Below are 26,692 nucleotides of genomic sequence, written 5' to 3'. Positions count from 1 at the left end.
AAAAAAAAAAAAAAAAAAAGCAACCATAAATATAGGGATATTTAGACAGTCACCACACTGCATAAATGCCCAGATAAATATGCAGGCTCATAAAATACCTGAGAAGACATTAACTCTGTGCCTTTGGCTGATCCCCAGCACAGAAACACCAACAGCAATAAATAAAATAAAGCAAGCCCTGGGAAAGAAGGAGAATCTGATCTCCAGAGTTACTACATTATAAGAATCGAATGTCCGTTTTCAACCAAAACGCACCAAGAAAAGAAAACATGACCCATTCAAAGGGAAAATATTAAGCAACGGAAACTGTCCCTGGGTAAGACCAGACAGCAGACTTACTAGACAAAGACTTCAAAACAATTGTCTCAGCAGGGTGTAGTGGCTCATGCCTGTAATCCCAGAACTTTAGAAGGCCAAGGCAGGCAGATCACATAAGGCCAGGAGTTCAAGACCAGCCTGGCCAATATGGTGAAACCCTGTCTCTACTAAAAATACAAAAGCTAGCCAAGCATGGTGGCAGACACCTGTAATCCCAGCTACTTGGGAGGCTGAGGCTTGACCCCAGGAGGCAGAGGTTGCAGTGACCTGAGATCACACCACTGCACTCCAACCTCGGTGACAGAGCAAGACTCTGTCTCAATAAATGAATAAATAATAAATAAATAAAACAATTGCGTTAAAGTTGCTCAAAGAGCTAAAAGAAAACAAAGCCAAGGAAATAATTTATGAACAAAATGGAAATATCAATAAGGAGAAAACATAAAAAGGAGAAAAAAAACTCTGGAGCTAAAAAGTATAGTAACTTAAATGAAAAATCCACTAGAGGGATTCAAAAGCAGTCAGAAGAAAGAATTAGCAAACTGAAGATAAGACCATTGAAATTACTGAGTTTGAAGAACAGAAAGAAAAAAAAATAACAAAAGTGAACAGAGCAGAGCCTAAGGGACTGTGAGACATCATCATCATCAAATAGACCAAAATATGCATTGTAAGAATTCCAGAAGAAAAGAGAAAGGGGAAGTGAGATTATTTGAAAAACTTATGGCCAGAACTCCCCAAATTTGATGAAGGACATGAATATAAACATTCAAGAAACTCAATAAACTCCACTAGGATAAACTAAAGAAACCCACACCAAAGGATATTAATTTCTTTTTTTTTTTAGATGGAGTCTTGCTATGTTGCCAGGCTGGCGTGCAGTGGCACGATCTCAGCTCACTGCAACCTCTGCCTCCTGGGTTCAAGTGATTCTCTTGCCTCAGCCTCCCACGTATCTTGGACTACAAGTGCGCACAACCACGCCCAGCTAATATTTGTATTTTTAGTAGAGATGGGGTTTCGCCACATTGGCCAGGATGGTCTTGATCTCTTGACCTCGTGATCTGCCCGCCTCGGCCTCCCAAAGTGCTGGGATTACAGGCATGAGCCACTGCACCCGGTTGCATATTATAATTTAGCTGTCAAAAACCAAAGACAAGCCAGGCATGGTGGCATATACCTGTAGTCCCAGCTACTCAAGAGGCTGAGATGGGAGGATTGCTTGAGCCCAGGATTTCAAGTCCATTCTAGGCAACATAGCAAGACCCTGTCTCTAAAAAATAAAATACAGTTTTTTAAAAAATAGAAAACATTGAAAAAAAGAAGTGACTTGGCATATACAAAAGATTGTCAAAAAGATTATCAGCATATTTCTCATCAGAAACCTTAAAGCCCAGATGGCAGTGGGTTTGTATATTGAAAGTGCTGAAGAATGCTGGGCATGGTGGCTCATGCCTGGAATCCCAGCACTTCAGGAGGCTGAGGCAGGTGGATCACCTGAGGTCAGGAGTTTGAGACCAGCCTGGCCAACATGGCAAAACCCCATCTCTTCTGAAAATACAAAAATTAGCCGGGCATGGTGGCACACACCCGTAATCCCAGCTACTTAGGAGGCTGAAGCAGGAGAATCACTTGAACCTGGGAAGCAGAGGTTGCAGTGAGCTGAGATTGTGCCACTGCACTCCAGCCTGGATGACAGAGTGAGACTCTGTCTCAAAAACAAACAAACAAAAAAAAAACAAGTGCTGAAGAAAAAACAATTGTCAATGAAAAATCCTAATTCCAGCAAAACTGTCACTTAAAAATGAGGGAGAAGGCTGGGCATGGTGGCTCATGCCTGTAATCCCAGCACTTTGGGAGGCCGAGGTAGACAGATCATTTGAGGCCAGGAGTTTGAGACCAGCTTGACTAACATGGTGAGACCCCATCTCTGCTAAAAATACAAAAATTAGCCAGGCGTGGAGGCATGCACCTATTAATTCCAGCTACTTTGGAGGCTGAGGTAGTAGAATCTCTTGAACCTCGGAGGTGGAGGTTGCAGTGAGCCGAGATCACACCACTGCACTCCACTCTGGGTGACACAGTGAGACTCCATCTCAAAAAAATAAAATAAAAAATAAAAATGAGGGAGAAGCCAGATGAGGTGATTCGTCCTATAATCCGAATACTTTGGGAGGCTGAGACAGGAGGATCACTTGAGCTCAAAAGTTTGAGACCAGTCTGAGTAACACAGTGAGACCCCTATCTCAAAAAAATTGTTTTAATTAAAAAGTAAAAATGGGCCGGGCATGGTGGCTCATGCCTGTAATCCCAGCACTTTGGGAGGCCAAGGCAGGTGGATCACCTGAGGTCAGGAGTTCATAACCAGCCTGGCCAACATGGTAAAACCCCGTCTCTATTAAAAATACAAAAATTAGCCTGGCATGGTGGCGTGCACCTGTAATCTCAGCTACTCAGGAGGCTGAGGCAGGAGAATTGCTTGAACCCAGGAGGAGGAGGTTGCAGTGAGCTGAGATCACACCATTGTACTCCAGTCTGGGTGACAAGAGCAAAACTGCATCTCAAAATAAAGAAATTTTTAAAAATTAAAATGAGGGTGAAATTAAGACATTCTCAGAATAAACAAAAGCAGAAGGAATTTATCACTAGCCCTTCACTGAAAGAAATGCTAAAAGGAATCCTGTAGGTTGAAATAAAAAGACATTAGACAGTCCAGGCGTGGTGGCTCATGCCTATAATCCCAGCACTTTGGGAGGCCAAGGCAGGCAGATGTTGGGAGTTCGAGACCAGCCTGACCAACATGGAGAAACCCCATCTCTACTAAAAATACAAAATTAGCCCAATGTGGTGGCACATGCCCGTAATCCCAGTACTCAGGAGACTGAGGCAGGAGAATCACTTGAACCTAGGAGGCAGAGGTTGCGGTGAGCTGAGATCACACCATTGCACTCCAGCCTGGGTGGGCAATAAGAGCGAAACAATGTCTCAAAAAAAAAAAAAAAAAAAAAAAAAAAAAAAAAAAAAGACATCAGACAGTAACTCAAAGATGTATGAAGAAATAAAAATCCCTTGGCTAGGCACGGTGGCTTACACCTGTAATCCCAGTACCTCAGCTGGCTGAGGTGGGAGGATCTTTTGAGGCCAGGAGTTTGAGGTTATAGTGAGCTATGATCACACCACTGCATTTCAGCCTGGGCAACAGAGCAAGACTCTGCCTAAATAAATAAATAAATAAATCCCAAGCAAGGGTCAATAAATGGGCAGTTATAAATGTTATGATTTGTAACTCCGCCTTTTTGTACATGATTGAAGAGACTAATGCAAAAAAAAAAATCATTAGCCTATGATTTTGGATACATAATGCCTAAAATACAAAAGTTTTGAGACACAGTCTCGCTCTATTGCCGAAGCTGGAGTACAGTGAAACAATCTCAGCTCACTGCAACCTCTACCTCCTAGATTCAAGCAATTCTCATGTCTCAGCCTCCCAAGTAGCTGGGTTTACAGTCATGTGCCACCATGCCTGGCTCATTTTTATATTTTTAGTAGAGACGGAGTTTTGTCATGTTGGCTAGGCTGATCTCGAACTCCTGGCCTCAGGTGATCCAACCACCTCACAAAGTGCTGGGATTACAGCCGTGAGCCACTGTATCCAGCTGAAAAATATAATTTTTTGAGACAAGGTCTCTCTCTCTTGCTCAGGCTGGTGTGCAGTGGCATGATCATAAGTGACTGCATCCTTGAATTCCTGGACTCAAGCAAGCCTCCCACATAGCTGGGACTACAGGCATGTGCTACCATGCCCAGCTAAATTTTAAAGATTTTCTAGAGATGGAATCTCACTGTGTTGGCCAGGCTGGTCTCAAATTCCAGGCCTCAAGCAATCCTTTTGCCTCCACCTCCCAAAGCATTGGGATTACAGGCATGAGCCACCATGGCTAGCCCAAGATACAATTTTGTGACATCAATAACTGAAAGGGGGATAAGATGGAGTTGTTATAGGAGCAGAGTTTTTGTATGCTATGGAAAGAAAGTTGGCATAAATTTAGAGTGTTATAACTTCAGTACATTTAATGTAATCCTCATGGTAATCACAAATAAAATTAGCTGTAGACTATGCACAAAAGGAAATGAAAGGAAAATGTAAAATTTCACTAGTAGCAACCAACTAAGTACAAAAGAAGTCAGTAATGCAGGAAATGAGAAACAAAAAAGCTACAAGGCATATAGAAAACAAATAGCAAAATGACAGAAGTAAAGCCCTCCTCATCAGTAATTACTCTAAATGTAAATGGATTAAACTCTCCAATCAAAAGAGAGTAGTAGAGTCAGGCATGGTGGCTCACGCCTGTAATCCTAGCACTTTGGGAGGCTGAGGTGGGTGGATTACTCAAAGACAGGAGTTCGAGACCAGCCTGGCCAACATGGTGAAACCCCGTCTCTACAAAAAATACAAAACAAGTAGCCAGGCTTGGTGGTGTGCACCTGTAATCCCAGCTACTCAGGAGGCTGAAGCAGGAGAATCGCTTGAATCTGGGAGATGTAAGTTGCAGTAGCCGAGATCGCTTTACTGCACTCCAGCCTAGGTGACAGACGGAGACTCCATCTCAAAAAAAAAAAAAAAAAAAAAAAAAAAAAAAAAAAGAGTGGTAGAATGGATTAAACACACGATCAAGACTGTGAGAGTTGGCATACTGTGCCCTAGGCAGCCCCCATCTGCTAAAAAACAGCAAAACGTGATCTAACTATATGCTCTCTCCAAGAAACTCACTTTAGATCCAAAAACACAAATAGGTCAAAAGTGAAAAAAAGTGAAAAAAAAGTAAATAGGAACCAAAAGAGAATAGGGATAGCTATACTAATATCAGACAAAATAGACTTATTTTTATTTATTTATTTTTTTTGAGACGAATCCTTACTCTGTTGCCTAGGCTGGAGTGCAATGGCATGATCTCAGCTCACCGCAACATCCGCCTCCCAGGTTCAAGCGATTCTCCTACCTCAGCCTCCCAAGTAGCTGGGATTACAGGCATGTGTCACCATGCCCAGTTAATTTTATATTTTTAGTAGAGACAGGGTTTCTCAATGCTGGTCAGGCTGGTCTCAAACTCCTGACCTCAGGTGATCCATCCGCCTCAGCCTCCCAAAGTGCTGGGATTACAGGAGTGAGCCACCACTTCCAGCCAAAAAAATAAATATTGTTTGAGTTCACTTATGTGAGGTGCCTAGAGTGGTCAAACTCATAGAACAGAAAGTACATGGGCCAGACACAGTGGTTCATGCCTGTAATCCCAGCACTTTAGGAGGCCAAGGCGGGCTGATCACAAGGTCAGGAGTTCGAGACCAGCCTGGCCAACATGGCAAAACCCTATCTCTACTAAAAATACAAAAATTAGCTGGGTGTGGTGGCACACGCCTATAGTCCCAGTAACTCAGGAGGCTGAGGCAGGAGAATCGCTTGAACCTGGGAGGCAGAGGCTGCGGTAAGCCGAGTTCGTACCATTGCACTCCAGCCTGGGCGACAGAGCAAGACTCCATTTCAAAACAAAAAAGAAAAAGTAGAGGCCAGGTGCGGTGGCTCATACCTGTAATCCCAGCACTTTGGGAGGCCGAGGCAGGTGGATCACCTGAGGTCAGGAATTCAAGACCAGCCAGGCTAACATGGTGAAACCTCGTCTCTACTAAAAATACAAAAATTAGCTGGGTGTGGTGGTAGCCACCTGTAATCCCAGCTACTTGGGAGGCTGAGGCAGAAGAATCACCTGAACCCGGGAGGTGGAGATTGCGGTGAGCCGAGATTGTGCCATTGCACTCCAGCCTGGACAACAAGAGCAAAACTCCATCTCAAAAAAAAAAAGTAAATGGTGGTTGTGCCAGGAGCTGAGGGGAGGGGAGAATGGGGAGTCACTGTTTATTGGGTAAAGTTTCAATTTTGCAAAAAGGAAAGAGTTTTGGAGATGGATGGTGGTGATAGTTGAATAGTTTGAGTGTACTTAATATCACTGAACTGTACACTTAAAAATGGTTACAATGGTAATTTTCTATTATGTGTATTTTACCACAATAAAAAACTGGAAAAAAATGATAAAAATTTTAAAAGCAGTAAGAAACAAACGTCCCCAACGAAAAATAAACAAAAGACGTCAACATAAAACCTCAGCAGTGTCTAGTGGCCCATCACATCCTTCCTTCTTGCTCTTGGGGCACTAAAGACCCTCTTCACCTCAGCCCCATGACATAGCCCCCAGGGCTTCTGCAGGTGGCAGGTTCATTCTGGGACCTCCCCACCTGCTCTCCCTCCATAGGGTCACCCAAAGTATAGTCCTGAGCTGTCTGCTCTTGTCCTCCCTCACCTGGCTTCCAAGCCAGTACTGCCTAACACATCTACCCCAGCCACACCCCACTCAGCCCTGCTGTGGGCTTGGGCCTCGCTGCTTCTGCTGGGGCTCCTGCCAGTGTCCAGACTCTTGCCCCAATCTCCATCACAGTTCTCCAGATGGGTCCTAGACATCAAGTCCCCTTGATGCCCTCCCTCTCCCCAGAGCTTGCTCATGCAGTCTGACCATGTGTCTCAGACTTTGTTGTCTGTGGCTGCTTCCTCTTGGCCACCAGTCCATGGCCACCACTGGTGCATATCCAGATGAGCCAGGTCTCCAGCCTTGGCTGACGCATTGTGCCTGTTGGCCCACACACTTACTGATCCAGGCTGGGCAATCAGCACTCTCCCCAACCATGCCCTTGGCCTCCAGCTCGTCCCACCCCCACAGTCGCTGCCACACCCAGGAAACACACCTGGGCTCGCCCCAGCCTCCCATTGGCCAGTCTGTCATCACTTTCCTCTGCAAATCCTATGCGAGCTTGGAGGTCCCCTCCAACCATGGGGCTTTCCTTCCCCTGAACCCCTGCCCTCCCTGGGCTTCAGGGCCAGATGATTCACAGGGCTGGACACTGGGCAGGCACTCAGCAAAATGACAGTCATTCTTTGTGGCCTGCCGTCTCACATGGACAGCCCTCCGGTGCCTGGGCCATCTCTCTTACTGTGGCCTGGGGCTGGCACCTGGCTGTTGTGCTGTTCATACACGAATGTGGCTTCACTCTGCAGGACTGCTGGAGATGCCTCCAAAGCAGTGAGTAGTTCTGCACCTCTGGTCAAGCCCCTGGCTAGAGACCCCCAACCCATCCCTGCTGGTTGCTACTGCCCCTCCCCAAATCCCAAGGGCCAAGGGTTGAGAAGAGCCTGAGCTCACCTTGGGCAGGGCCAGCTCCTGGTCCAGTCCAACACTGATGTGGCACATGTAGTAGAGGCTCACTCCAAACAGGGCGAGAAACAGCAGCAGCTGAGAAGAGACCTGCTGCATGAGACCACCCTGCCCAATAGCCACCCCCCAATCTCCCCACAAATTTAAGTCAGTCAGGGTGTCATGGGCAACATTCTGGAGTTGAGCAGACTTGCATGCCAGCCCCAGGTATCAGCACCTGGGCCTAGGCAACCTCCCCACCTCCAACCCTGCTCTTCCTGAGGCGAGGTCCCCACCTAGTCCCCCTGCCCTCGTGTGCTTCCAGGCCCACTCACCACAACCCCTCGAGTGATCCAGTGCAGCAGGAAGGGGACATAGGCCTTTCGGAAGAAGCCAAGCAAGAACCCCTCTCCCTGGCCAGGCAGGGGCAGCTCCCGGGGCTTGACGCAGCAGCAGACATCCAATCGGGAGGCCTGGAGTGGGAGGCAGCCCCTCGAGGTAGTCCCAGAGCAGACCAGATCCCAGGGACCACCTTCCTGCCCCCAGGGAGTGTCACCTTCTGTGGGTGGCCTGTGCCAGTGCCGCTCATGGAGACATACCAGTGTGCTGTTTTCTTTGCCTTTTTTTTAAAAAATCTTGATAAAATATCTCTAAATTGTATGCCATCATTTGGACCAACAGATCAACTCCTGTCTATCCCTCATTTATACAGCTGACCCTTGAGCAACACGAGTTTGAACAGCCTGGGCTCACTTATCCCTGGATTTTCTTCCACCTCTGCTGCCCCCGAAACAGCAAGACCAAGCCCTCCTCTTCCTCCTCTTCCTCAGCCTACTCAACCTGAAGACAATGAGGATAAAGACCTTCATGATGATCCACTTTCACTTCGTGAATAATAGATTTTCTCTTCCTTATGACTTTCTTACTAACATTTTCTTTTTTCTAGCTTCCTTTATTGTAAAAATACAGTTTATAATACATATAACATTCAAAAGACGTGTTATCGACTACTTATGTTATCATTAAGGCTTCCAGATAATAGTAGGCTAGTAGGAATTAAGTTTGCAGGGGTCAAATGTTACATGCAGACCAGGCATGGTAGCTCACGCCTGTAATCCCAGCATTGGGGATTTGTAATCCCAGCATTTGGGAGGCCAAAGTGGGTGGACCACTTGAGGTCAGGAGTTCGAGACCAGCCTGACCAACATGGTGAAACCCCATCTCTACTAAAAATACAAAAATTAGCCAGGAGTGCTAGTGGGGGCCTGTAATCCCAGTACTCGGGAGGCTGAGGCAGGAGAATCGCTTGAACCCAGGAGGCAGAGGTTGCAGTGAGCTGAGATCACGCCATTACACTCTAGCCTAGGTGACAGAGCGAAACTCCATCTCGGAAAAAAAAAAAAGTTACATGCAGATTTTCAACTTCTCAGACAGTCGGTCCCCTAATCTCCACATTGTTCAAGGGTCAACTGTATTTTATTTCTGAACCTCAGGCACTTAAGGAGGTTTGATTATATTGCAAAATTTGTCAAAACAAATTTATTTTTCTATAGGAAATTGGAGAATACATGGCCTAAATATTACCTTCCCGGCACAATGCCCCTGTCCCCCACCCCATTCTCTGGGCCATCTCTGTGGTGGTAAAGCCACCCCATCTCCCTGCCATGGTGGGAACCCAGAGGCAGGTCCCTCGGTACTGGCCCAGCTGCCCCTACCTCCTGCCTCTTGCTGTCCAGGGAGAGCAGGGCCACAAAGGCTGACATCTGCAGGAGGAAGTCAAGGACCACTGCAAGGCCAGAGGTCAGGGCAAAGGTCCGCACAGCTGGCATGGGGGTCAGGGCCCCTGTGAGAGAGCAGAGGGCTGTCAGGGCACCCTGGCTTCAAGGGCAGAGTGGGAGCCGACATTGACAGGGTACAGGGGGAAGGGGGTCTGCACTATACCCACTGCCCTCTGGGAACTCCTAGGCCCCAGCACTAACCCAGCAGGCCTAATGCCGAGTGGGGAGGGTCTGCCCCAGGCTCACCTAGGAAGAAGCAGATGGCCTCAGAGAGGCTGCACAACAGCATGCTGGGGGCCACCTTGCCCAGGGCTCGGCCAATGTGGACCTCTCGCGGCTCCCCAGGCCTCCGGGGCAGCCTCTGTGTGGGAACAGCAGGGATAAGAGCCAGGGCCCTCCAAGGGCACCATCCCTCAAAGGCCAGCAGGGAGCTGGCAAGTGCCCAGAGCTGCAGCCAGGCCTGAGGAGCTGCTCTGACCTTCCTGAATCATCAAAGACCCTCACACTCTCCACGGCCAATGTTCTTCTTCCAGGGTCTGGCTGGGAGAAATGCTTGGTGCATTCGAGATGTCTATAGCATCCCTGTTCCAAGCATTGTTGGAACCCTGTTCACCAACAGGAAGAGGTGAAATCGACTCTGATTTATCCTTACCATGGAATGCTATGTAGCAGCATAAAGACAGGAGGAGGCTGTAATGTACTAACATGGAGAGATTTTTACTAGACATTGCAAGGGGTTAACAGAAAGCTAATCCCGGATGGTAGAGGCAGGATGAAGTCATTTATGTCAACACATTCTAGTTTCTACAGATATTGTAAACATGAGTGTCGATGAACAGAAAGAGTCTGCAGGGAGACCCAGCAAATTCATGCCAGAGTCCCATCTGGCCAGGAGGTGAGGTTGGGAGAATAGTGGGCAGTTGGGGGTATGGAGAGTTCCTCCCTTCTTACCTGGTACTCGAGAACAAAGATGAAGATGTTATCAGCCCCCACAGACAGCACCAGGAAAGGCACCACTTGCAGGATGATCAGGGAGGAGCGGATACCCAGGTAGGAGAAGAAGCCCATGGCAGCCATGACTGCTCCCAGGACCACGGCCACCCCGCCAAGGCCCAGCGTGGCCTTGGAGTCCACCTGCAATGCAAACAGGCTCAGCCCCCGGCCACCTAGCACCTACCCAGTATGCCCACCAGCCTCAGCTAGGTGAGACACTACAGCGGGCAGGCACCCTCCGTGCCTGCAGGTCCCCGATATGCCCCTGATGGTGAGGAGCTCACATCTCACATTAAAGCCCCTCTGCAGAGCCATCCTCCCAAGGGCAGGTCCATGAAACCCAAAGGCATAGGTGAGCCTACTCCATCTCCCTTGAGCACGCATTGCAAGAGATTGTAAGTATTAGCTTTGCATTTGGGCAAGTGAGGGTATGGCATGTAACAGAAAGAAAACTGCTCTTAGGTCAGGTGTAGTGGCTCACACCTGTAATCTCAACACTTTGGGAGGCTGACGAGGAAGAATTGCTTGAGCCCAGGAGTTTCAGACCAGCCTAGGCAACAAAGCGAGACTCCATCTCTATAAAATTTTTTTTTTTTAAATTGGCCAGGAGCAGTAGCTCATGCCTGTAATCCCAGCACTTTGGGTGGGCAGATCACCTGAGGCCAAGAGTTCGAGACCAGCCTGACCAATATGGAGAAACACTGTCTCTACTAAAAACACAAAATTAGTCAGGTGTGGTGGCACATGCCTGTAGTCCCAGCTACTCGGGAGGCTGAGGCAGGAGAATTGCTTGAACCTGGGAGGCAGAGGTTGCAGTGAGCCAAGATCACGCCATTGCATTCCAGCCTGGGCAACAAGAGCAAAACTCTGTCTCAAAAAAAAAAAAAAAATGCTGGGCGCAATGGCATGTGCCTATAGTCCCAACTACTTGGGAGGCTGAAGCAGGAGAATCACTTGTGCCCAGGATTTTTGAGGTTGCAGCAAGCTAAGATCATGCCGCTGCACTCCAGCCTGGGCAGCAGAGCAAGACCCTGTCTCAAAAGAAAGAAAGAGAGACAGAGAGAGAAAGAGAGAGAGAGAAAGAAAAGAAAGAGAAAGAGAGAGGGAAGGAGGGAAAAGAGAAAAGAAGAGAAAGAAAAGAAAAGAAAAAGAAAAGAAAACTGCTCTTGGCCTTTCACTTTCAGCACAGAATACCCTCGAGAGGTATTACCCTTTGGGACAGCCCAAAGGGTAATAGCCCAAAGGGTAACAGCCCAAAGGTGTGTCCATTCTGCTGTTCTGAGATGCTCTGGTTAGGAAAGTTGTAGAAGGCCTGCTGAAGATGCCTGGGGTCCTGGGCTAGCCCACCTAGCTGTGTCCCTCCCGCTTCTCACCATCACACGGCTCCAGCTGGAATAGCTGCCCAGGGCTAGGGAGATGTACAGGAAGATGACAATGTAGCTGGTGGCAAAGATGGGCAGGTCTTCGGCTGTGGTGCGATTGATCTCATCTTCCAGAGAGCGCTGTGGACACACACCCGACCAGCCCCCACTGACCATGCCTGCTCCAGCCAGGCCAGCTCTCAATAGCTCAGTCACTGGGCACTAACTGTGTGTTGTGTCACAGGGTCTGATGGCCCCCCATAATCCCTGGTGAGGCTACAAGAACAGCCATCACAATCACCCTGTTCCGAGCAGGCAGCCACTGCCCAGGCTGGGGACACAGGAACTGACCCAAGACCACCTGGGTTGCAGCCCCAGAGCCAGGGACCCTGCAGCCCCTACCTCAGCCATGAACGTGACCTGGAATTTGCCAGCCGTCCGACGCTGGAAGGCTCGCATTTCCTCCAAGAAGGCCTCCTCCCACAGCTTGGCCTGGGCCAGCCGGGGGTCCCCGGCAGGGTAATTGTTGAGGGAGAACGTCATGATCAGGGCCTCCGCCTCAGAATAGTCCTCCCCTGGGATAAGAAATGCTCGGTCCCTTCCTGCTGCACCCGTGCCTCCCTCCCCCTCCAGCTGCACCCCTATGTTCCCTCCCCCTATCTAGCTTCACCCCTCCCATCACCCCTTGCTCCTTCTCCCCCACTCCTTCTTCATCTGATTCATGGCCTTACCTCCTACACCCCACTTCTCTCAGGCAAAGGTAAGACCTTTGGGCCCAGGCAAAAAACCAGAGTGCCTGAGTTAACACTATGAGAAGATAAAGGAGATGGCAGAAAGAGGAGACAAGACAGGGTCGGCCTATAGCTTCCAGAAACCAGGTCACCCCCAGGCTGTGAGAACCCCCAGCACCACCCCCACCCTCCCGTCTATGGTTCCTGCCCCAATACTGCATCTTCCTTGGCCTCCTCTCAGGGCCCACTTAGCTTACCTTTGTACCCACCAACGGCAAGGAAGGGGAAGACAGGGGCCCCGTAGTCAGCCATGCAGCTCAGGGCCAGGGCTGTGCCATCCTTGAAGGTGAGTGGGGCACTGGAGGGAGATGACCACAAAGGGAAAGGGCCTTTCCTGGCCCTGCCCAGTCCCTATGGCCCCTCCCTTCCCCTCCCACCCCAGACTCACAGCACTATGGAGGGTGAGCTGGTGGGGTGGGGGACACTGGCTGCAGATAACTGCAGATAGCCCAGCCTAGTGGGTCCTAAATGGCTCCCATCCAGCAAGATCTCCTGCAGGCCCCCACCCACAGAGTGAGTTGGAGCTGCCGAGTGCCTCCTCTGTGCCAGGCAGGGGCTGCTCCGGGCCATGTCCCTCTGTGCCTCTCACGTCTCCACACACTAGCCTGACCTTCCTGGCTCTGACAGTATCTGATTCTGGATTGAGCATCACACCTGAAGTCCCATGAGGGTGGAAGAGCTGGGATTTGAGCCGTGGGGTCTGGCATGGGCTGTCTCAAATGTTGCCCTCTCAGCCTCCTTCTCCTGCCTAGGGCCCCCCAAAACCCTCTAGGTATTGAGGTCAAATTTGGAATCCTGGAGCCCAGGAGCCAATGTTTTCAGAGTTTACTAGCCTAGTGCCCTCAGGCAAGTCTGTAGTTCCTTCAGCTTAGCCCTTTCTGCAAAGCCCATCATTGTGAAGATGCGGTGGGACACCAGAGCGAAGCTCTCTACGCCCCTCTCTCAGCTCTCAGCAAGCAAGTGCTGGTTGCTGTGTGACCTTGAGCAGCTTACCACACCCCTGCGAGCCTCCGTTTTCATGTCTGTAAAGTGGGGATAATTGGACCACCCAAGAGTTGTTGTGAGCATCCAAAGTCAAAATAAAGGTAATGCCCTATAATGGACTATAAAGCTAGCATCAGACATGAGTCTGAGGTCAGACCACGATGCCTCCCCAGAGCAAACAATAGCTCCTCTCGTTCCCGCTGTTTCCAAAAGACAGCCCTTGGGTTCCTGGCACAGACACTCTGAGAAGCAGCCCAAACTTGGGGCCCAGCCGAGGGATGCAAAGCCAGATAGCGGCGGACAGAAAGTGTCAGCACTCTCTTCCAATCCAGGGGTTCTCAAAGTGTGGCCTGGGGCCCATAGGTGTCCTGGAGATCCTTTCAAGGGTCTGTAAGGTCAGAACTGTTTTCATAATAACACTAAGATGCTATTTGCCCCTTTTAACTCCCATTTGCTCTGGAGTATGGAGTACTAAACGTTCATTTTGAGGACCTCTGCTCTACTCCAACCTCAAGGAGCCTCCACTGCCACCGCCCCGCTACTGCCCTTGGCTCTCGGGCCCCTTGGCCCAGCAGCCTTGTTGGCAGCACACCAGAGTGGACAGAACCAGGACCGAACCCCAATCAATAGGAGTGTGTGTGGCTGTGGCCTGCCCCAGGACACCCGGCCCAGGTGCCTGAGACCAGCCATGACCCCTGGCCTGAGGGCACTTTTTCCGGTGCATACCATGGTACCTCATGGGCTACCGACGGCCCTACAGCACCTAGCACAGAAACAAGAAGCAAAACAAGGCAAATATAAACATGTGCTGTGCCAATCAGACTCCTCTGTCAGACTTAAAACAAGAGTGTGGCAGGGAGCTCCCACATGTCAGGAGCTCTGCAGAAAGACAGAGTGGACCCGGGGTTGAAGGGCCAGTGATGGCCATGCACAAACCTGCAGCCATGAGCAGGAACTCTGGCCAAAGGAAATGGTGGCTGGACAAGAGGCAGAGATAAGCATCTGGGCAGCCCCAGGACAGAGTCATAGGAATAGCTACCACTGGTCCTTCAGGACCAGCTGTATGCCCAGCCAGGTTCCCGGGAGGCTGTGGCAGCCCAGCCCCAGCCTGCTCCTCGTTGGGCCCCACCACGGACTCACTTGGCACAGTACAGAAAATGGTCCTTCCAGTCTACTTGGGAGGTCTGCCCCATCAGTGTCTGGTTGGCCGTAAGCAACAGGAGCGTGCGGTTGCTCTGGAAATACTGCAGGAGGCTGTTGATGCAGCAGTCAGAGAGACTGGTATTGTCCGGATTGAGGGGGGCGTAGCAGATGTGCTGCAGGGAGATGTTGCGCTGTGCTTCGGGCGACCACACCTGGAGATGCCGCAGCCTCTCCTGCAGCTCCAGCAGCTCCAGCAGCAAGTCCAGGTCCAGGATCCCGCTGAAGTTCTTGGGCCCCAGCAGCAGGGAGTCATACCTGTAGCTGGACCGGTTAGGAGCTGTCAGGATCACCTGGTTGGTTCGGAAGAAGGGGCCGAAATGCTGGTCATGAAAAGCCTTCTCACTCCGGGCTTGGCTGTTGGGGGCCGACCACAGCTCCACAGGGTCCGTAGTGAGTTCTGTAAAGACCAGGCCTGCTGCCAAGACCACTACCGGGATGACAGACAGCACCAGGATGGTCAGAGGCCACGAAGCCACCCAGGTGCCCCAGCCCTGGAAGAACTGGCCAAGGAGGGTGTGGGTGGAGAAGCTGAGCTTGTCAGAGAGGTTGATGCCCTTCTTGGGGTCCACCGTCTTGCTTTTGTCCCTGGTGGGGGCCACACGGAGTCTCACGAGCAGGATGGTGACCACAGTGAAGACAGAACAGAGGATGATGATGAGGACCAGCCCACCCGGCATCCGGCCCAGGCGGAAGGTGGAGTCCAGGGCCTGGGGGCGGGCGATGGCAGGACAGGATGCAGCACAGTCCTGGCAGGAGCAGGCCACTGTGTTGTCACCTTGGGACTCATTGCAACGTGCAACCCTCTCATTCAGAGGCTGAATCCCACTCCCCACAGCCTGGCCGGGCTCCAAGAGGTGGAAGGTGATATCCAGTGGGGCCAGACCATTGCTTGTGTCTCCCTGGAAGTTGAGCCAGCGCTGGGCATTGCAAAGGGCAGAGCCATACACGCCACACATGGTGCCCACAGCCAGCGTGGCGGCCGCAGGGACGCGCACACGGCTGCAGGAGTCATAGCTCTGCTCGGCAAAGCTGCGCTGGTAGAAGGCCTCATAGGCCACCACAGCTGGGAGTTGTCCAGCCCCTAGCTGAGCCACACGGGTCACATTGATGAAGAGGCTCTGGTTGGGGCTGCATGTGTTGTGGCAGTACAGGTTCACAAAATTGTCAGAGCAGGCTGGGCAGCGGGTGAGGAGGGCCTTGGTGACCGACAGACTCGTTTCCAGTGATACCAGCTGCTTGGCGGAGCAGCAGGCTTGGGTGTTGGGGCCGGTGTAGAGGTGGGGGCAGATCCTCTGTAATAGGATCAGGTGATCACCTGTGATGTTGCGGGCTGGCGTGTTGGACAGACAGGACACGTTGGAGAGTGTCATGAGGCCTCCAGACAGCTCTGGGTTCTTCCCACATTCGTCATAGAAGGCACAGTAGCCAGGCTGGTGGATGGGTGTGTAAGGCTCGCTCTGGGCCTGCAGAGCACAGCAACATCACTCATGGGCCCTGACACAGCTGGGTGCCATCCAGGCAGCAGGCAGCCAGGGAGGGCGTGGCGGTAAGAAGGACATGGAGCAGGGGCAGGGAAGGGGAGTGTGGGGAGTGGGAAACCTCCCGGAGGCATGTGCCAGCCAGCCAGTGTTGGAGTGACAAGTGGGCAGGGCAGCCAGGCCTTTCTTCCTAGGTGTGGCCTGATAGACCTGCAGTTTAGGAAGGTCCTGCTGGAGAGGCCAGGTATGGGTAAGGAGGCAAAGCTGACTCCAAGGTGCCGGGCCCTGCCCACATCAAAGTCAGCCTGAGTCCCCACACTGCACACCACATCCAGAGGCCAGGGTCTCTCATGGAGAGTCTGTGCAGGAGGCCCCCCGGCTCCCAACACCACCACCACCACCACCACCTGCTTGAGGCCGAAAGCCATCACCCACCTCCCAGACACAAAGGGAGCGAGGAACTTAAGAGGCACCAGTCCTGGATCTTCTCCCAGCCTCCAGAGTGCTCAGCCCTCCCTAGGTGATGCTCACTAGGTAACCCCATCCCAGTACCTCCTTGCCTCAGACCTCCCTCAACTGCAGGCCTGGACCCCAGTAGGGCCAGTAACAGGAGGGACTTGGAGCACCCCAGTCCAGCGACCTCTTTCACCCCTGCGTACATTCAACCCTGTGACCTGGAAACCCTCCACCTGCACCCCTCCTCTGTGGACCCCTCCCTCATGTGTCCGGAGACTGGCCCAGCCTGCAGGCCCTGAGGCTCCCTTGCTGTTACCCAGTAACACTCGCCTGGTACACGGCTGGCCCCAGGGTCCCTAACTGGAGGCTGTAGGGGAGGTGGAGCCAAGCCCTGGGACTCACCAAGCGCAGGAGCAGGGCCCACAGCAGCCAGCCCCTCAGGCCAGCCTCCGCCATCCTGGGTCCGAGAAGGGGTCAGCGGGTAGCCAGGCCGGGCTTCAGGGATAGCCAAGGGCTGAACACACATTAAGGCAGCCTCCTCCCCTTCGATGACAACCCTGGCCTGACTGGGTTAGGGACCAATGAGGCTGAGCCCTGCTAGTTAATGATCCACCACTCCCACTGTTTGGCCCCAGTCCACAGGCCCCCGCTTTAGATGAGCCTCATCATGCAGGTGCTAGGGTCTCCACTCACTTCCCAAAACGACCGAAGCCAGAGGGCTGAGCCAGTTAGGGGAAGAGACCACGCTATCAGCCCCTAATTCAGCCTCTGCTGGAGTTGGTGCCAGGGCCTGGAGGCAAAGGTGAAACCAGGCACTGGCTGGGCTCGGGCCTCAGGAACTCAGCATGGCCGAGGAATCTCCGCACCCTCCCTGGCTCAGCCTTAGACCCCCGATCTGCCCTACCCCTTCTTGGGACCAGGGCCAGCTATGGGCTCAGAGGCACCCTCTGCACTGTCATCCCTAGCAACTGTTGTTAATTAATATTAACAGCCTGATAACAGAGGGGCAGTCAGGGTGGAGTGACGCAGTGACAAAAGTCCCCTCCTCCAGGAAGCAAAGGGAAAGAACAGCTCACTCCCGGGCCTGAAAGTTGACAGAGACCCCAGATATCGGAAGACTCTCCTTCGCTCATTTTGCTCTTCATCCCCACTTCCCCCTGACCTTCTCCCTCTTGTCCCTTGCCCAGGCCTGTCCCACCAGTCACCCCTAGCAAGGGACAGAGCATGGCCGGGAGCCTTGAGCAGCAGCCCTGCTCCACCTGGGCCCAGGGGCGTGGTACACACTTTCTGCTCCCTCCTGATAGGAATCTTCAAGGCCTACCTTGGGCTCTCACTATCACCAGGATGGGCCATGACCTTGGCCCCCATTACCAAAGCTGAGCTGCAGATAAGGGCAGCTTGTTGGGAACATCACCTGCGTGCCATCTACTGGAGACAGCTGCAGGGAGGGACCTGTCTCTAGTGTTCTGTGGACCCCAGCCTCATGCAGGGGAAGACAGAGGCTGAAAGGAAGTGGGCCAAGGCAGGGTCAGGCTGACCCCTAAGTCCTCAAGACAGCCATAGTGGAGAGGAAAGACAGTCAGCAGCCAAGGGCCTGCCCCTGGGAGTGACAGCTCCATCCAGCACCTTCCCAGAACTGCTTCCAAGTCCCTGGCCGGCAGAGGTAGAGACCCCACCACCCATGAAGCTGCCCCTCTAGGTCGTCTGTTCCTGGTGTTGTCATCTAGTTCCTCCAGAAACAGGTCCTGAAACAAGGATCCAGTGCAAAAAGTGTATTGGGGAGGTGATCCCAGATGACAGCAGTTGGTGAGTGGGGAATGAGCCAGGGGATGGAAGGAAGCTGACCAGAGTGCATCCAAGAGCTTTCTCCTGCCCCCAGGGACCTCCAGGAGCTGGTGGGGACATGTCCAAGAGGGTCGCCTCCAAGGAATAAGGACACAGACACCTTTCCACCACGTTCTTCTGTCACTGGTAGAGGACACTCCTGGAAGCTTTAGCCCCAGCATGTAGCGGGCACACTCACTGTTAAAGGGCCTTAGGCAGGGCTGTGGGCACTTGCAGCAAGAAGTCACTGTTGGTATGCACGGGGCTGAGTGTCAGAACAAGCATATGAAAGGCCCACCCCAGCTGGGCGCGGTGGCTCAAGCCTGTAATCCCAGCACTTTGGGAGGCCGAGATGGGCGGATCACGAGGTCAGGAGATCGAGACCATCCTGGCTAACACGGTGAAACCCCGTCTCTACTAAAAAAATACAAAATCTAGCCGGGCGAGGTGGCGGGCGCCTGTAGTCCCAGCTACTTGGGAGACTGAGGCAGGAGAATGGCGTAAACCCGGGAGGCGGAGCTTGCAGTGAGCTGAGATCCGGCCACTGCACTCCAGCCCAGGCGACAGAGCGAGACTCCGTCTCAAAAAAAAAAAAAAAAAAAAAGAAAGGCCCACCCTGTCTTTCATATATTTGTTTCCACAGGGGCTGCCTAGGCTAAGCCCCTGGAGCCCAGTTGTGCCCAGCCTAGCACCACAGAGAGATAGAGTCCAGCTATGTGATCTCCTGGGGTCGTCTGTGAAACACAAGCAGTGTTAACAGCAGCACAATCCGGCTGGGAATGACAGTGAAAATTTCACACCCGATCTCCCAACCCAACTGCCAGTGCCTCTGGACACATGTGCCGAGTTGTGACCATATGCTATGTACACATGCATCCTGCTTTTTCTCTTGACTTTTACAGAAATCCTCCCTGTTGCCTTCAATCTCTGATCAGCATGTCTGTGACTAGGTTATGGTCCACAGAACTCATGGATCTCCTCTTCTGGTGCTGACTGTCGGGCTGGTTCCCAATAGATCATTTTTGATAAATATGTTTCTGGTTGACTTCTTTGTGCCTAACAATGTTTCCTATTATTTTTTAAATTTATTTCCTTAAAACAAGTTCCCCTAGATGAGATTTGTGAGTCAGAGTACAATGTTTACCATTCTTTTTTTTTTTTTTTTTTTGGGACAGAGTCTTGCTTTGTTGCCAGGCTGGAGTACAGTGGCGCGATCTTGGCTCACTGCAACTTCTGCCTCCTGGGTTCAAACGATTCTCCTGCCTCAGCCTCCCAAGTAGCTGGGACTACAGGCATGTGCCATCATGCCCAGTTAATTATTGTATTTTTAGTAGAGACAAGGTTTCATCATGTTGGCCAGGATAGTCTTGATTGATCTCTTGATCTTGTGATCCGCCCTCCTTGGACTCCCAAAGTGCTGGGATTATAGGCGTGAGCCAGCAGCCCCAGCCCAATGTTTACGACTCTTATGTGGACAGCTCATTTCTTTCCTCAGGCTAATCTAGGATTTATCGGGTAATTATCAGATCCTTAGTTATTGGAATTTGGTGAAGGGTTGATGCCAGTCTTGGGTAATGAAGACTTGGTGATTTCCCGAGGGCCGTGACTCTTACCGCTGACACGGGCAACTCACAAAGGCACCATCTCCCCACAGTCTCACCTTCATCATGTATTATGTTTGTCATTAGACCTTACTAATTTAATGACTGCCAGATAATACCTCATTTTCCACTTTTTCTTGGTATTAGTAAGATTGATATTATAAGCTTGATGTTAGAATCATAAGACACGCCTGAAATGTGGCTACTCTGAGCAGGTCCAGAGAGGGGTGCAGAGCTGTGCCAGTTCACTAAGGGAGCAGCTGGGGGTGAGGCAGCCATGAGCAGAGCAGCCCTCTGTGGTTGGCTCTGGGGTGACACCTGGCAGAGGTTTCCCCTGCTGAGTCATGTGGAGACAAGCCCTGGAGACATGAGGATCACTCACTGAAATAAGCCAGGCACAGAAAGACAAACTTCACGTGTTTTCACTCATTTGTGGGAGCTGAAAATTAAAACAAACACATGGCAATAGAAAGTAGGTACGATGGTTACCAGAGGCTGGGAAGAGTAGTGGGAAGGTAGGGAGAAGCGGAGATGGTTGACGGATACAAAAAAAAATTAGATAGAATAAATAAAAGTTGGTATTTGATAGCACAACAGGGTAATTACAATCAGCAGTACATTTTAGAATAACTGAAAGGGTGTAATTAAACACCCTTTTACAGAGAGGTAACACAAAGAAGTGACAAATGCTTGAGGTGATGGTCACCCCATTTACAACCTGATGTGATTAGGACACATCGTATATCTGTATCAAAATATCTCATGTACCCCATAAATATATAATCTACTGTGTACCCATAAAAATTGTTCTCACTCATAGGTGGGAACTGAACAATGAGGAAACTTGGACTCGGGAAGGGGAACATCACACACTGGGGCCTATCATGGGGAGGGGGGAGGTGGGAGGAATTGCATTGGGGAGTTATACATGATATAAATGATGACTTGATGGGTGCTGACGAGTTGATGGGTGCAGCACACCAACATGGCACAAGTATACATATGTAACAAACCTGCACGTTATGCACATGTACCCTAGAACTTAAAGTATAATAAAAACTAAAAAAAAATTTAAAAAAAAAATCAATGCCAAAAAAAAATTAAAAATTAAAAATTTTTTTAAAAAAATCACTCGCTGACTTGCTGTTCTGCATCCCAACAGCATTCAAAGAGTTTGGGGATCTGGGTTGAGAGGAAGGTAGGTGACATTGCTAAGCTGGTCACCTGACCTGGGTCACAGGTACCTTGGCTGGATATGTGTACAACACTCTGACCGGTACAGATGTGAGTAATCACATCCCCTACTTCTGGCTCTTTGGGGTATCCAGCCTGCTGGTGGCCTCTTTGTCTTTCTTGCCATCAGAACCTGCACTCGGGTGAAGGACTGTGTCTACTGCTTAGGTGAGAGAGGCTCTCCCTGCTCTCCCAGGCCCCTTTGCAGCTAGCAGGGGCCCTGGGATCCCCATGGGAAGGCTTTTACTTTCCTCATGAAAGGAGAGGTAAGCAGCTGGCATGATATTCTAGCCTTCCCCGCTTTTCGCTGTGCTAGAAAGATGGAAGGTCTGTAGCTGTAGCAACCATCTTGCGGTCCTGAAGCACTGAACACGAGGAAAAAGTCGAGATGCAAAAAATGCCATTGGCAATGACATCTGCAAAATGGTGGCCTAGGAAGCTCCAAGCTCTCATTTCCAAACTGAAACACTGAATAAACAAGCCCAACTGTCAGAATCAACTTTGTTGGCACTCTAGAAAACAAAGGCCTATAGCAACCAGGCAAACACTCAATTTAAAAAAGGCCATCGTCAAAACAGTAGGAAAGTTTTGCGGTGTTTTCACTTAGTCTTGCCCACACCACCCCCACTTCCCCAGCATGGCAGCAGTCTTGGTCTTTTTTTTTTTTTTTTTTTTTAAGCGATTTAATTCTGTAGCCCAGGCTGAAGTGTACTGGTACAATCATGGCTTACTGCAGCCTCAAACTCCTGGGCTCAAGCAACCCTCCAACCTCAGCCTCCTGAGAAGCTGGAATTACAGATACGTACCACCACACCCAGCTAGTGTTTTAAATTGTTTGTAGAGATAGGGTCTCACTATGTTGTCTGGGCTGGTCTCAAACTCCTGGTCTCAAGTGATCTCCTGCCTTGGCCTCCCAAAATGTTGGGATTACAGGCATGAGCCACTGTACCCAGCCAACAGTTTTGGAATTGAGACAATAGTAGCACAGTTCTCAGTTCCCTCCCTCCAAAGCGAGCAGGCCTTATTTGCAAACTATTATGTGCATCTGTTCTTATCTGGTGGATCCTGGAAGAACTGATGCAAGATGCTGTGTCTCTTGCCTAAAATCAGGACATTGTTCAGAAAAGATGCCTGGGGCAAGAGGTTATAGGTAGAGACATGCCATATACCATTTTAAACCCAGAGGAGAAGCTTGGACAATTTGGATATTCAACAGCAATTTGCGGGCGCGGTGGCTTATGTCTGTAACCCCAACACTTTGGGATGCTGAGGCAGGCAGATTGCTTGAGCCCAGGAGTTTGAGACCAGTCTGGACAACACAGCAAGACCCTGTCTCTACAACAAATTTAAAAATTAGCTGGGGGTGGTGGCATGCACCTGTAGTCCCAGTTACTTGGGAGGCTGAGGCGGGAGGATTGCTTGAGCCCAGAAGTTTGAGTTGTGAGCCATGATTGTGCCACTGCACTCCAGCCAGTGCAGTAGAGCAAGTCCCTGTCTTAAAATATATATGTGTATATAAATTTTTAAAGCAGCTATGAGCCAAGCACAGTGGCTCATGCCTGTAATGCCAATACTTTTGGAGGCCAAGGTGGGAGGATCACTTGAGGCCAGGAGTTTGAGACCAGCCTGGGCAATATAGCAAGACCCCATCTCTACAAAAAATAAAATTTAAAAAAAGTTAGCTGGCATGGTGGCATGTACCTGTAGTACCAGCTATTTGGGAGGCTGAGGTGGGAGGATCATCTGAGTTTAGGGGTTTGAGGCTGCAGTGAGCCATATTGCACCACTGCACTCCAGGCTGGACGTTGACTCAAAAAAAGAAGAAGAGGCTGACAGGTGCAGTGGCTCATGCCTGTAATCACAGCAGTTTGGAAGACCAAGGCAAGAGGACTGCTTGAGGCCAGGAGTTTGAGACAAGCCTGGCCAACATAGTGAGAGCCTGTCTCTACAACAAAATAGAAAAGCAGGCTGGGCATGGTGGCTCACACCTGTAATCTTCAGCAATTTGAGAGGTTGAGGTGGGAGGATCCTGCCCTGATCCCAAGAGTTTTAAACCAGCCTGGAGAACATGATGAGATCCTGTCTCTACAAAAAAATAAATAATTGGAAGGGGCCAAGATGGCCAAATAGGAACAGCTCCGGTCTGCAGCTCCCAGTGAGACCAGGGCAGAAGGCAGGTGATTTCTGCATTTCCAACTAAGGTACCCGCTTCATCTCATTGGGACTGGTTAGGCAGTGGGTCCAACCCACAGAGGACGAGCAGAAAAAAATAAATAATTAGACGGGGGTTAGGCACCTGCTGTCCCAGCTACTTGGGAGGGACACAGGAAGATCACTTGAGCCCTCAAGGTTGAGGCTGCTGTGAGCTATATTCACACAGGACAGGACAGGATGGGACGGGATGGGACGGAACGGAACAAGAGAGGAGAGGAGAGGAGAGGGGAGGAGAGGAGAGGGGAGGAGAGGAGAGGGAGGGAGGAGAGGGGAGGAAGAGGAGCGGGGAGAGAGGACGGGGAAGGGGAGAAGGAGAGGAGAAGGGGGAGAGGAGAGGGAGGAGAGGAGATGGGAGAGAGGGAGGGGAGGGGAAGGGGAAGGAAAGGGAGGGGAAGAAAAAAGAAAGGAAAGGGAAAGGGAAAGGAAGGAAGGAGGAAAGAAAGGGAGGGATGGAGAGGGGGAAGGGAAGGAGGGAGGGAGGATGGAAAGAGAGAAAGAAAAAAAGGAAGAAAAGGAAGGAAGGAAAAGAAAAAAGAAGGAAAGAGAAAGAAAGCAAATAAAGAAAGAAAAAGCAAAAGAAAAAAGAAGGAAGGAAGGAAGAGAAGAAGAAGAAGGAAGGAAGAAAGAAGGAAGAAGGAAGGAAGGAGAAGGAAGGGAAGGGAAAGGAAAGGAAAGGAAAGGAAAGAAAGGAAGGAAGGAAGGAAGGAAGGAAGGAAGGAAGGAAGGAAGGAAGGAAAGAAAGAAAGAAAGAAAGAAAGAAAGAAAGAAAGAAAGAAAGAAAGAAAGAAAGAAAGAAAGAAAGAAAGAAAGAAAGAAAGAAAGAAAGAAAAAGGGAAAGAAAGAAAAGAGAGAGAGAAAAGAAGGAGAAAGGGAAAGGAAGGGGAGGGGAGAAAAGGGAAGGGAAGGGAAAGCTTAGTTGGGCATGGTGGTGCATTCCTATAGTCCCAGCCACTTGGGAAACAGAAACAAGGAGATCACCTGAGCCCAGGAGTGCCAGGCTGCAGTGAGCCATGATCATGTCCCTGCACACTCGCCTAGATGACAGAGCGAGATCCAACTCAAACAAAAATAAAACAGCTATGTATACAGGAAATTGAGAATGCTACATGCATGTCCAGGGCAAAACACATGTTCAGAAAAGCCCTGAAACTTTTGTCACAGGCTGATCCTAGGCTCAGAACAAGCCTAGATTAAGTGTTAAAGAGTCCCAACCCAATATGCAAAAGATGGGAGAGGCATGCTTGTGTGTGTGTGTGTGTGTGTGTGTGTGTGTGTGTGGTGGTGGTGTAGTTTTTAGCTCCTGGCATTCAGGGAATTCTCTGTCAAAACACTGGCTAAACACAAGCTGAAGAAACGGACACTTTGGTGACCACAAAAAGACAATGAATGGTCTTTGCAAAAATAGCTTGGGAAAGTATACAAACAAACATTACTACAGCCTTCAGCAATTAAAAAAAAAGTTGAGGAAGAGAGAGAATCTGATTTCCAGACTTATCACATTATAGTAGTCAAAAGTCCAGTTTGCAACAGCAACAGCAAAATCACAAGGCAGACAAAGAAATGGGAAAAGATGGCCTATTCAAAGGGGGAAAAAAACAAGTTGACAAAAACTGTGTCCAAGGCAGCCCAACATAAGACATTAGACAGAAACACTTTAAAATAGCTATCTTAAAGAGCTAAGAGCAAAAATAGATGAGGACTAAAGTAAATTAGGAAAGCCATGCATGAACAAAATGAGGTTATCAATTAAGAGAAATTATTAAAAAAGAACCACACAGAAATTCTGGACCTGAAAAGGATAATAACTGAAATAAAAAACTTCACTAGAGGGGCTCAAGAGCAGATGTGAGAAAGCAGAAGAATCTGTGAACTTGAAGGTAGGACAATTGAAATCATCAGTTCTGAGGAACAGATGTGAAAAAGAGTGAGGAAAAGTGAACAGAGATTAAGTTACTTATGGTACACCATGAAACAAAATAACATGGGTGTTATGGAAGTTCAATAAGAGAAGAGAGAATGAGACAGTTATTTGAAGAAATAATGGCCTAAAACTGTCCAAATTTGATGAAAGACATGAATATTAAATATCTAAAAAGTCCAATAAACTCCAAGGAGTATAAATACAAAGAGACTTATATTGAGACATAATATAATCAAACAGTTGAAAGGCAAATACTAAGAGAGAATATTGAAAACAAGAGAAAAGTGACTCATCACATACAAGGTGTCCTCAATAAGATTATCAGCTGATTACTCACAAGATATGCTGAAGGTCAAAAGGCAGTGAGCATGATATATTTACAGTGCTGAAACAAAGTATCAACCAAAAATCCTTTTTCAGCAAAACGATCCTAGACATTTTCAGATACATAATAGCTGAGAAAGTTCATTACCACTAGACCCTGCCTTACAAGAAATGCTAAGGGGACTCTTTCAGTTGAAATTAAAGGATGCCAGACAGTAACTCAAAGATGTTTAAAGAAATAAAAATCCCCAATAAAGGTATTTACATGGGTAAATACAAAAGCCAGAATTATTATAACTTTGGGGTTTTTTGGGAGAAGGTTGTTTTTTGTTTGTTTTGAGACAGACTGGAGTGCATTAGTGCAATCACAGCTGTGTACCACCATGCTCAGCTAATTTTTTGTATTTTTAGTAGAGACAGGGTTTTGCCATGTTGGACAGATCGGTCTTGAACTCCTGACCTCAAGTGATCTGCCCACCTTGGCTTCCCAAAGTGCTGGGATTACAGGCATGAGCCACTGCACCTGACCACAAAATAGAATTTAAATAAAGAATTGTTACAAGAGACAAATGTGACATTATACATTACTAAAAGGGTCAATTCATCAAGAATATGTAATAATAATATATATGCACCAAACAATGTGACCTTAAAATATGTAAAGCAAACATTACATAATTGAAAGGAGAAACAGACAATGCAACAATAAGTAGTTGGAGACTTTAATACTCCATTTTCAATAACTGATGGAACAACTAGACAGAAGACCAGTAAGGAAATAGAAGTCTTGAACATTTATAAAACACACGGACACTTGTATATATACAACATTCCACTCCACAACAGCAGGATACACATTTCTTTCAAGTGCACATGGAATATTCCTCAGGATAGACTGTATGTTAGGTGACAAAACAAGCCTTGTTATATTTTAAATAATTAAAATCATAGAAAGTATATTTTCCAGTCACAATG

The 26,692-nt window shown here is 49.4% G+C and overlaps 1 protein-coding gene across 1 annotated transcript in view; it reads right to left on the bottom strand.

The window, feature by feature from the left end:
- NPC1L1 (NPC1 like intracellular cholesterol transporter 1) overlaps window positions 1-17,243 on the bottom strand; it is a 28,530-nt gene extending 11,287 nt beyond the window's left edge. Inside the window, 10 exon segments of the mRNA XM_017871685.1 lie at window positions 7,566-7,655; window positions 7,892-8,029; window positions 9,272-9,399; window positions 9,581-9,695; window positions 10,286-10,468; window positions 11,701-11,829; window positions 12,091-12,263; window positions 12,677-12,777; window positions 14,604-16,129; window positions 17,003-17,243. Of these exon segments, the coding sequence (XP_017727174.1) occupies window positions 7,566-7,655; window positions 7,892-8,029; window positions 9,272-9,399; window positions 9,581-9,695; window positions 10,286-10,468; window positions 11,701-11,829; window positions 12,091-12,263; window positions 12,677-12,777; window positions 14,604-16,129; window positions 17,003-17,056 (2,637 nt within the window). The 5' untranslated portion in view covers window positions 17,057-17,243.
- Window positions 17,244-26,692: the final 9,449 nt, after the last annotated feature.

Source organism: Rhinopithecus bieti, unplaced genomic scaffold, assembly GCF_001698545.2.
Source record: "Rhinopithecus bieti isolate Rb0 unplaced genomic scaffold, ASM169854v2 scaffold_6908, whole genome shotgun sequence".
Classification (NCBI taxonomy): domain Eukaryota; kingdom Metazoa; phylum Chordata; class Mammalia; order Primates; family Cercopithecidae; genus Rhinopithecus; species Rhinopithecus bieti.
The sequence above is the reverse complement of the archived record's forward strand: the minus strand, read 5'-3'. Positions and strand labels throughout refer to the sequence as shown.